General features: G+C 38.0%; 1 protein-coding gene across 1 annotated transcript in view; it reads left to right on the top strand.

Moving 5' to 3' along the window:
- The window catches only part of CHCHD3 (coiled-coil-helix-coiled-coil-helix domain containing 3), a 164,313-nt gene that overhangs the window by 103,179 nt on the left and 48,694 nt on the right, over positions 1-12,440 (top strand). Inside the window, exon 4 of the mRNA XM_009328696.1 lies at positions 2,046-2,129. Within this exon, the coding sequence (XP_009326971.1) occupies positions 2,046-2,129 (84 nt within the window). The remainder of the gene's footprint in view (positions 1-2,045; positions 2,130-12,440) is intronic.

Raw genomic sequence — 12,440 nt, 5'->3', positions numbered from 1 at the left:
GTGACAGGACAAGGGGGAATGGCTTTAAACGAAAGGGGGGTAGATTCAGACTAGATATAAGGAAGAAATTTTTTATGCTGAGGGTGGTGAAGCACTGGCCCAGGTTGCCCAGAGAGGTGGTGGATGCCCCATCCCTGGAAACATTCCAGGTCAGGTTGGACGGGGCTCTGAGCAACCTGATTTGGTTGAAGATGTCCCTGCCCACGGCAGGGGGGTGGGACGAGATGACCTTTAGAGGTCCCTTCCAACCCAAACTATTCTATGATTCTGTGATTTAAATGGTGGTGGGCAGGGCTGTAGCATGTGCTCCACGGCACTACACTGAAGATGAGGTGGTTGGCAGAGGGCAAGGTTTGCTTCATCCAAGTAGAACTAAAATTTGGCTTTGTGCTTTTGGTAGAACAGGGATTTTTTGGTGAAGTTTCATTAAAAAAACCCCAAACAAATGACAACTTCCAAGTACTTTTCTGCATTGTTCTAAATTACAAAATATGCCTGACTTGCATGCATTTTTCTGCATTCTTTCTATTCACCATTATATAATAAATATAATTTGACTTTTTGATTTTTTTTTACATGCTTCAGGATATAGAAAAAAAGGTAAGTTAGTTAAGTAAGGAACAACCACAAATCCAAAGTTATTTTATTCTTCTTCTGTCTGCAAAAAAAGTTCACATCTTGACAAAGAGAATTAAGTCCTGTATCTATAGAACACGTATAGCACAATGTATGGTCTAAGTAAGTTTTCTGACATGCTTCTATGAGCGTGACCTGGAGATATCATCTTAAATAGTAAGAGTACAAGAGTTTACCATTTTACATGATGCTGCTACAATAGGAATTTTTTGCACTTGGCTTTGTAGTATCAGTACCTGGGTGAAAATAGCGTTAGAGGTAAATGACTAATGTTGAATAGGCAATTGCGGTAATGACCACTGATAGTTAATTATTAGTCACTAAGGAAATTTTATTATTAAAACATTATGAGCCTGGAATGAATCTGCACTGATAATTTAGGCATTAAATCCTCCATAGCTTGTTAAAAATCATTTGTCTAGTATTTCCTCTGGAGGACTTGTAGCTTTGTATGTATTCTATGTGCTTGTGTGCTCTTTACATGTATTTTAAAATTCTTAACGAGTCCTCTTAATACTGCATATTAGAACATACTACAGATGAAAAGCCGAAAAAATGTCAGCTTGCTCAGTAGTGCTGGAAGCAGTGTCTCTTAAATGAATACTCAAGTCATATTAGTATTCAAGAGAGATGTTCACAATTCGTCTGTATTATTTTAAGTTACTGGACATGGGAGTGATCCTACAGTAAAGGGTTTCAGCTTACTTAGTTGGATACTTCAACCAATCTAGGAGTTTTCAGAGGAATAGTTACTAATTAAAGAGGACAGCAGAGTTTTAGATGTACTTTTTAGATCTGCTTTTACAAATATGTAAGCATTTGGTTCTTTCCAAACATTCATGTGTTTAGAATTAAGCACAGGCTAAATACATTCCTGAACTGGAGTTTTAGAGAAAAAACATCGACTTCAGAAGAATTCTTTATACCGCTGCCTACAAATGTATGGATGCAAGTTCAGCTTTTCTCATGTCAAAATGTCCACTTAGTAACAGTTAACAAATAAAGTTAAATATTCGGCCTCTGCATGTATTTTGTTCGGTAGCTTGAGCAAGTTTCCTTAAGTTCAAAAGTGATCTGCAAAGTTAATTTAAAAAAAAAAAAAAAAAGAAGAAGATGATTAATCTCAGCAGGATATGCTTGGCTTCATCTTCATGACGTTTCCAAATACATTTGGACAAACTATGGCACAGCTGTTGAGGAGGGAAGGAAAAAACCCAGTACAATAGACAATCTCTTTACATTTTCAATGCAGCAATCATCATCTTATTAATGTACTGTTTGGCAAAAACTAATAGGCTGCAGTTCTCAATCGCTGTATATTCCTTACTAGTACAATTTATAGTAGATGTTTTGCTTTGCAAGTGATGCTCTTTCTTGATCCAGTTTTATCTTTCTATTTCTTTTTTTAGGCCAAGCAGCTGGAAGAGAAAGACAGAGAACTGAAGAAGCATGATGCCTACTACAAAGAGCAGCTGGCTCGACTGGAGGAAAGGGTAAGCCTTCCTTCCCTTTTAATGAAGAGTTCTCTGTTTGTTTCTGCTACTGACTTTCTAGTTATGTTTTACCATTAAACAAGATGACTTTTCTAAGGAGATAAAGATTAAAACTGTGGCCGGAGGGGTTTTGTTGGTATTAACTGCTACTGTTTCTGGCTTAATATTGACAAGATGGAGGCTTTAATGTTGAGAATATTGTTTTCTTTACTAACTAAGTTCTCACATTTGCAATGAGATTTCATCTGTCGCAGTAATTACATACAGAGAAATAATCCAAATGAGGTTACTTTTATACCGGCACTGATCAAGAGCTAGTGTAAGTGAATGAGTAACACCAAGTAGTCTTAAAATTGCATGTGAAGTGTGAAGAGACATACTGAATTTTTGCTTTCGTTGCAGTCCACAGTTGCTTTCCTTGGGTGGAGGTAGTGGTTCCTCCAAAAGCCACCAGTACGTGGAGAGTTTAATGTTAATTGCAAGTTGTTTATGCCATGTTTAAAAAGCATTTCTGTGTCTTTTTTCAGAATAGACTTGATACTAAACTGTACAGAACAGTTTGGCAAGCTGTGTGACATACTCACAATGTTTTAACATATTGCTGTTAACATACTTATTCTTTATAGGATGGTATTTTGTAGGATGTTAATTTCAAATAATTACTGCTGTCATTGTTTTCTAGATCCCAGGTTGGTTGTAACCTTCAGCCTGAATACATTTGCCTCCTTTACACCTCTGCCTTCTTCCTGAGCCTACCTATTATTGGTTAATTTGGATTTTTTTTTAGTTTGTTTTGAAAACAATATTAACAAGATATATATTCATTTATGCAGCTTAGCAGGATAGAAGAAAAACCCTTGTTTTTACGCATTAGGAAGAAGAGCATGTTGCATGAATTATCAGTGTGTATAATTGGTCTTAATGAATATTTTAAATAGAGGGCATATCAGATACTGTCTCAGTATTTTGTCCTACCTTTTTGAAGATGATGTTAATGAAGTCCATGTTCTTGGCAATGAAAAATAGTTTGAAAGGGTGAGGGTAAATTAGTTTAATGATTCTAAAATGGTGCATTATTTAAACAGTTAAAAATTAAGATCCTTCACAAAAAACCTCCCCACAGAATGGCTTCCTTATTCTCAAATAACTGGCTGGTGTTAGAGGAAAAAGCATCTGCAGTATCTCATCCAAACCAGCTTCTTATGGGGTAGTTGTACCTCTGCGCTTAGTTATCAGCCTTCCATTTTATTGTTATGGTGCAAGTAGTACTGGAGTAATTCGTGGTGAAGGATGTGTGATAAACCATGATTCTTTGTTTGAAAGCTTTTCTTTTACCTTTTTAAGGTGCTATGCAGCAAATAAGATTTTATTCTTAGTTGTTTTTAATGTTAAAGTAGGTCGCCGATACAGTGCCTTTGCTTGCTGCTGCTAAGTGAGGACTTCCAGTGTGGAATCACATGTTAACACGCATGTGAATATATCGTCGTTGTGTGCAAGTGAGATAATGAACTTTAAATAACTGTGAGTACTACTGAGGCGTTGTCCCCCAAGTGATGTGAAATAGGTGAACTCTGCCATCTCTTGCTTTCCCTTCTTGCACTTGGAATTCTCCAGGGCTACAGCAGGTGGTTCTGAATTCATAGAATCATAGAATCATTAAGGTTGGAAAAGAGCTCTAAGATCATCGAGTCCAACCGTCAACCCAACACCACCATGCCCACTAAACCATGTCCCCTATGCGCCTCATCTACACGTCTCTTAAATACCTCCAGGGATGGTGACTCAACCACTTCCCTGGGCAGCCTGTTCCAATGTTTAACCACTCTTTCAGTAAAGAAATTTTTCCTCACGTCCAAAATTTTTCCTCATGTCCAATTGACTCTCTTATGCCATGGACAATGTTTGCTCTGTCTTCAGAGTGGAGCTCTCGTGATATTAAGGCTTGTCTTTTCATTCTGGCTTTTTATTTGTAAGCTAAGAAACCTTTGCTTTGCCAGGTTGTCATCCAATTTATTTTCAAGGTAGATGTGCATATCTCTTCTACACAAAACGACTTGTTCGAGCTCCGAAAGGAGGTGACCTCTGTGCTCCAAATCTGACTTTGAACTTTTCCAGAGATGTGGAGATTACAGAATGAAAAGCTGCAAAAGCAGAGAGGTCATGTCTCCTGCAATCCCAGCTTCGCTGAGGCTGGTGCCTGCAGCTGCTAAGGTCATTTGTGAGTTTCAGAATTGGTGATTTTTTGAGCACTGGGATGGAAATAGAGGTTGAAGAAAAAAGGAAGGTCTGGCAAGGCCTAATGTTCTGGAAATTACAGAGCACAATAATAGGCTGCTTATTTGTTCCTAAACTTGTCCTGATTTCAGTGAAAGGTACACAAAGTCAGAGTATAGGCTGTTCAGCAGAGAAAAGATCAGAATGGGAGGTAAGATGGGAGCGGAGCAAGTGGAGCTCAGAGAAGTAATGTCAGTATGAAGAAATGTGCAATATGAGTCTGTCACCTGTGACAAAGAATGCTAATTACATTCTCAGATCATTCTTACATCAAATAAGCACACTTTAAAAATACTTCAGTTATGCGTATGTGGTATTTCTGTCTTGCATCACTGAGTGTCAGAGCTCATCTGTATGATTAATTGGCTTTTTGATTACTTGGCTTTTTCAATTAGAAGCTTCGTATTTGTGTTCTTCGATGCTGCTGAAAAAACAATGCAGACATTGATAATAAGGGGAGACGACAACAGAACAGATTAGTGTCAGCACAGTGTGCTCCTTATGGAGAAAATTATTATACATATTCGGTGCCAGATGAAGTCTGTCAATTATAAAATATTTCAGTGACTGAGTGAAGATGCTCAACCTTTTCAGGGGATTAATACAGGACAAAATAACTGTGCACCAGTGACAGCTGGTGATACTAAAACATAAACAATTCTATTCTCCAGGGCAATATCTGTTCATAAATTTTGGTTTATGTGCTAAAAACCTTTTGATACTTTCCAAAAACCCAGTGATTCCCCAACAGCTGCCAGTGTTTCTAGGTCAAAGATAGCACATAAGCTATGAGTTATTACATGCTCCACAGCAGCAAAGCAAAATGAGATAGTTTAACAAAGGAGTTAAAGAATAACCTTCTCATACTGTATGTCTGACTAGGATGTAAAGCTGTTATTTAAGAGTTCGCACATAAAGCTTTGAGAAAAATTTGTCAGTGTTTTTCGTTGGCTGCTTACAGGCTAATGGTGCTTCTTGACTACAGCAAAAAAACCCAGAGACAGCAGTATTCAAATCATTGACATATGTGTACCCTATGGTGCCTTAATTATTTACTATAATAAGGTGGCGTTAGTGGTATTTTACACCATTTGATTTTTCTTCTAAAATAGCAGAGCAAGAAAAAAGCAAACTCTCATCTCAGGCAGATTGGGCAGCTTGCTACCTGGAAGAACAATCCTATGGCCTCTTTCTCTAACATTGTCTCGTGTGCGTATCCCCACAAACAGAGTCACATGCTTCTGTCCTGTTATATTCATCATCGTTCTGTTCAGCTCCTCCACGTCCATCATCCTTCCATTGTGCCACTGGTTTCAATGTCAATTCCAAGCCCCAGTGGCTGTAGACTTCATAACCATCTTTGCATCTCTAATGTCACTGTGATGTGTAGGTTCTAGTCAACACCAACAGTTGCATTCATTTTGTCTATGGAGCAGCTGACGCCCTGTCATTCCTTCACGCAGTTGCTTTTGCCTTAGAATATTTTTGCTCCCTCTTCTGCCTGTAGTTTTGGCGTCACGCAGGCATTCATGATGAGGTGTATCTCTGCTTGCTTCTGTCGCTTCAAGAATGATGCAACTCTCCCTAGTTCAAATTTTCTTCAGCAAATCCAACTATTTTCATGTCACACTGCTTCATAATACTATTATGCATCATTACAAGAATCATGCCCCTAGTCATAGGAGCAGAAGGAAATTAATTTTAATACACTGCTGTATGACACAACTACTTAGTTTATCAGTGTGAATAAGCAAGATATGCATCCCCATATTAATCAGAATATTTCTTGCTCGAGCTAAGTTTCTATGCTTGTGAGTTTCCTAGGAATACTTTCAGTAAGTATTGACTAGTACTCATGTGAATATGCGTACGGTGTAAGGTAATAAAATCACTCTGTTAGCATTTGAAGGTTTCAGCATTATGTTAGATATGCTACAGACTTAGCAGTCAACAAGTTACTGCCCTGATAGTTCTTCCTTGCCGATTCTATAATTTCTGTGCACGCCCTTGCTGACTTTAGTGGCCTTTGTGCAGGGAGACCTCTGCACCATACAGGGCTTAATGCCAGATCAGAGCCTGAGAATATAGACATAAGTTCTGGAAATGTGATCCTCTTATCTGCATCCATTTTTTCATGACTTAAATTTTGAGGAAGGATTTGCAAATCACAGGTTCAGCACTTAATTTGGGGTTTCTGCTTACCCTGTAGGATGTCAAGGAGCATTAACCTTAAGGTAAGATGAGCACACAGAGCACAAAGCTGTGAGCTGATGGCACATACTATACCAGGTGTTAAATAGTATTATCCATCCTGCTTGCTACAGCAAATAGGATTTCACTATTATGTGTCAGGATTTTCAGAGAAATCAAATTTACTAGACACTAAACTGCCATCCTCACTGCTGAGCAGCTTTATTCTGGGATCTTGCGTTCATACTAATCCTGTTGGTAGGAAATACTTATACCAATTGTGTGGGGAAATTATAATTTAATGATCGCTTCCTTTTTTCTATTCAAGGCTTAGAATGGACCAACATGCTTTGCAGTGATAGCCCCAGTGCTCAGAAAAGGAGATGATATACAGTTCAGCTTCACAGCCAAGTATTGGCTTTTTGTAGGTGTTTATAACGAACATAAGTGCTAAGATGCAAACAATGCGAGTTCCCCATTTGTTCAGATGCTTCAGAGTCTTGTTTACCTTTTCAAATCTCAACAACTAAATAATCAGAATCTGTTTGCTATGTTTTTTGTAAACTGTGGTTTGCAAGATGTAGATAACAGAGGGGGACTATTATAAAGCAGTATAACTACAAACATTTTTATTCCCTACAACATATTTTAGCAGTTTAAACATTTTTGTTTCTATTTGTTTTAAGTTATCAGTCTGTTTACTTTCTTCGATCTTGCGTGACTGTATCAGCAAGAATTTCATAACCAGAGGATGATTCTGCTCTCACCTCTTGTGTTTAGAAGTTTGTATTCGCTAGAGCAAACATGTTTACTCTCCACACATTTGTACTGCATTCTTTCATGTCTTTCAAAATCAAATAGCAGTGAGCTAGGTACAGTGTTTTAAGACTTGAGGCTGGATCCAGTGAAGTAGGAAATGGTTTTGTCTGATGATAACAGTGTACTGAGCGCTTAGGGGAGACACAGGGAAAGCTCAGCAAACCTTTTGTCATTGTTCCCATGAAGAAATGGAATTAGTTCTAGCACAGAGCGGACAGACTTGCTAAGTTGTACGTGTTGATTAAGTGCAACATGTGCTTTCTTTGTTGGACACACATAATACCAGTAGGTTTTTCCAAATTGTCCACTGCCATACGAAATACTGCTCAAATAGATTTCTAAACATAAAGTATACCAACGGGAATAATCACTGCGGTCTACATTTGCTTTGTATTTTGCATCTTTCTTACCATAGATGAGTAACGCAACCTTTTGGTAGCAGCTTTAATGTATACTGCCAACGTCTTATTTGACAACATGGTCTGTAAAGGAATCTCTTATAACTTCCCCAACTTTCAGAGTTTCTCCAGTTTGCCTCTATGGAGATGCTTCGTAGTCCTCTGTCTGGAGAGGTGAATTTGGTAAATGTGGTACAGCTAAAAATGCTTGGTTTTTTTCTTTCTTCTGCTATTTAAACTGATGCTTTCAGTAATACCTGTGTTGTCTTTGACCTAACCAAACTCCTGTATTTCAGAAAAGACTTGCTGAAGGGCAGTTTGCAGACCTTCCTTCTCTAAATTCTAAGTGGGTATGCCTATGTTATATCACTTAACAATAATTTTGCATTTTAACCAGTCATTATAGCATCAGTCTCTAAATATCCATGACTTGAAAGAATAGAATTCCATCATTCTTATTTCCCATCCATTTTTATGAGATGTTCTCAGTGGTTCTTTTTTCTTGTTTCTGTCTATCTGTCTGGCTATCTATTTTTCTCTCTCTCCCTCCCCCTATCACATATATACATATATATATATAAAAAAAAACCCCAACCCTGTATTTCAATACATAACCCTATTTCCAAACATATTTCAGATAGAAGCAAGAACATATATTATGGCTTCCATTTGAAGGATACTACTGTATATCATATCATGTAATTCTTAATGAATTGTATTATCTTTGTGAAGTTATTGGTGTCTTTTTTATCTCTGTAAAGTTATTGGTGTTTTTCCTTTTTTTAAATGGATATTTGGCTGCGACAGCGGGTTCTTGCAGTTTTCCCCAAATTGGTGCAGCAGGAGACCTGAGTATAAAATCAAGATATATTAATTTCTCATTTTGTACTTGGGCCAGGAGACTTTTCTATGTCTGAGCTCATATGCTGCACCAATGAGATAAAAGTAGGAGTTCATCAGAGTTTCCCAGAGCTTTGTATTTCCACACTGCTCATGAAAACCACCCTTTCTAGTACTGACCAGAGCGTAATGTTTTTGTCAGTTTAGCATAATGAAGCTGTCAACCCAACCTGTGATCTTGCTTCGTGTTGCCAATATTAGAAAATTCCTCTCTTCAAATTTCATTATATTTTAGGGATAGAGCTTTTGTTGAACGCTTCTTGCCTGGCAGGTTGAGATTAGGAAACTTGCTACCAATTACAATATCTGAAACCTCAACCTGATTGACAAAGACAGACTGAGCTGTAGCCTTCTGACTGGAGTGCTGCATTAATGCACTACCTCCGTATCTTGCCGAGCCACAATCATTATTCTGAACAATTGTTTTTAAGCCTTGATTTTATTTTTTTTTCCTGCTCGTTATCTTTTATTTACCATTTATGAATAAATAGCTAAGACGTTTGTTACTAAATACACACCTCACCCATCTATTTTTTTTCCCCTAAGCCCACCAAATACACACGGTGTTTTCTTCTGAGACATTTTCCCATTAAAAATACCTGTTTCGGTCTCATCTTTCACTATCACATATCCAATCAATAGCAATGCTGAAATGCCGCTTAATAACAAAATAAGTTGTTCCACACTGAATAGTAGGTATTGATGTTTCTCTAAATGTTTGTTTATAGATTATTTTTCCATTCTGTATGTGTGGCCTTATATAAATGGAGACCAAAAAAAGTGCGATAACTAATATTCCTGGCTTTTTTCCCCAGTGCAGTAAGACGCTTGATAACTTCTAACATGTAACCACTAGTTTTGTATGGGTTGTTTGCAGTCCTTTTTTTATTTATCCAATATGTGCAAAACCATGGTTTGGCATGGTTTTTGATTTTTGGTAGTTTAAGTTTGCGTCAAAAGATGAATAATTCTATGTTTTTGTTTTGTAAGAATTCACTGAAGACCTAGGGATTATGGTATACTGGATGCTAACTAGAGTCCTGCAGCAGGGATGTGTTTATGTGATCTTTCAAGACTTTTCAAATACGCTGTGCTTTTTGGAATTTTTTTTTTTCCTTTATTTTATCTCCATTAGTATCTCTCTCTAACCCATCATCATTCTTACAACTTTCTTTTCCTGAGTAGGTTCTGGTTTACTACATTTTTCTCGCATCACTGGCCAGAACTGGCTCTGATATTTTCCCTCCACTCTTCCTGCTATATTTCATTATGCTTTTTGGCCTAAAATGCTGTTTTAAACTCATCCTGAAGTCCCTTTCTTTGCCTATAGGATGCCCCAGTGTCGTTTCCTACGGAATTTCGGCACTGACATTTCCTCAGGTACGGGGGAAGACATTTTTTTGAGGTGTGGTTGCACTGTCTGCATTATGCAGAGGTACGCTCAGAGAGGTGGGATAGACTTTGATTGGAAATGAGGATGCTCAAAACCTCTAAAATTCAAACTCTTAGAGATTTTGGTAGTTAATAGGGGATTTACTGACCCAAGAAACAGGGAAATAATATTTTTCAAGAATTGGCTATTTATATAGTGCTTTGTGTTTATCCAACTATCATGTAGCTTTGTAAAGATGATTTCTCTCAAAAACCCATTTCTGTTCCTGCAGCTTTTAAGTCCTCACTGCTTGAATTGTATTTTTATTTTCTTAACTTTTCCTCGGTTATACAGTTATCACCGCTCTGGATCTCAGCATTTACTGACCTCCTACTGTACTTGAAGAATAGGAATTTATTTACGGTCCCATGATAACTGGTCATCACTAATCATTATTTTTCTCTGAAAGTGTTTCAGTTTGTGTTAAAGTCACTTGAATCTTGGTGCTTGTGAAGTCTGAACACATATTCTTCCTACGAATAAAAAATACAGATGGGGATAAACTGTGATGGGAGTGGGAAGAGATGAGGCAATACTGAAAAACAAAGCAGTCGAAAAGCAGCATGTTGGGCAGCTCCTTCGCTCTCCCTCTTCTTTATTCCCGTGTCCAAAATCATGTTGTCAGGAGAGCCGGGTAACGCCTTCCCTCTGCCATTGCTTGTCTTGTCTGACGGAAGGACTGGAAATCGCAGCGAGCGGGACCTGACTGCGTGTGCGGCGTGGGAGCAAGCGCTTCTCTCCCGTGGGAGGGCTGTCCTGCGAAAGCACGTGCCGGATCCTAATGAGGCTAAGCAGGTTGTTCATCCAGCACCACTCACTTTTATGAATACAAATTAGTGGATGCATACAGTTAAACATAAACATGTCAGCATCGCCTAAGTCACCCCTAGTGATTGTGTCTGCATCTGTTTTCATTTATAGTTTCAGCTGCGCTTTTTCCCTTCCCCTTCTTGAGGAGCAAAGAAAAGTATCACGAGAGAGAATTTTTTTTTTAATAGGCAAAATGGAACAAACCAAAGAAATTTGTCATTTGAATGTTAAAAGGCAGTGTTTATCGCGTTTCGTAGGATATGACAAAATGTTCCAACATATGGGTAGTTAATGAATAAGCAGCTCTCGTTTCACCCAGGTCTGTTCCCTCCTCCCACCCTCTTTCCTTTACAGAAGTTGGAGTTTGGGAACAAATACTGTACTAAGTTAACACTATATTAAAACAATACTCGGTGAGATAGTTTGCTTGGATTTCTTTGTCGAGGTAACGTGTTTAGAAAATACTGCAACTCTAGATTGAACCACCTGACAAGTAAAATACTAAATTTTTAGGATACCTCTTAGAGATTTTACTGTTTATATGATGATTTGGAATAATTCCGCAGGAATAATCCTTTAGTCTCTTTCAGTTTCCTGGAAATCTGATAGAAATATTTTCTCTTAAACGTATTTATCTTTTTAATATATTCATACTTTTTTTGAAATGCCCAGTAATTTTACTTTTGGGCAAGCTGAGCATAGGATGTAAAAAAGTGGAATACAGACCGGTCCCTGTTTTCATTTGTTTTCTGTACTCTGTCCTTTGTGCAATTGCATTTAAAACCAGAAAGTACCTAATTTAAGTATACTTTCCATTTAAACAAGTATCAATGACATTATGTGCGTTAAAACATTCTCTGAGCGCCCTTTCTCTTTAAAACAGTCCCTTTTCTGCCTAAGCAGTAGTTAGGAATTTTTCTCATTATAAAGCAATAATGTTTATGTGAAATGTTGTCATGCTTTTTCTGTAAGTAGTCTTGTAAACCTAAAGGCTGAAATAGCCTTCCCAAGCACATACCGGCTTCATTTTCACTGCTGTCAGTCTGAGTGATATTTTAATTTTTTTCAGCCCCTAAAAATACTTCAGTCCCGTAACCGACAGATAAATGAGAGAATCCCCAGGAAATGCTGCAGAATGTTTCTATTTGCCAGCACAATAAATGCAGAAGCTAATAAATGTCCTCCTTACATCAGGAGGAGGCGTATAATGAGTAAATGATGGGAAAAGGAATTTGGGAAATAAATGATCAATCCAATCTAAGTCGACAAACAGTTTCTTAATAACTTGGCCTTCGGTGGGAGAGAGGGCTCTGTTCAGCCCAGAGGAGCTGCTGAAACGCAGCGCTGGAGACAGGCATTTACATCTGGCAGCTGATGGATTTTGTGAGGCTGTTTTAGGTTCACTGAACAATAAGCTGTGATTCAGACACAGCCTTTTTCATGTGAGGTTTTGATGGTTCACCATTTGTGTATGTGTGCATGTAGGGA

The sequence above is a fragment of the Pygoscelis adeliae genome, unplaced genomic scaffold, assembly GCF_000699105.1.
Source record: "Pygoscelis adeliae isolate BGI_AS28 unplaced genomic scaffold, ASM69910v1 Scaffold207, whole genome shotgun sequence".
NCBI lineage: Eukaryota > Metazoa > Chordata > Aves > Sphenisciformes > Spheniscidae > Pygoscelis > Pygoscelis adeliae.
This window is presented reverse-complemented; position numbering and strand designations above follow the sequence as displayed.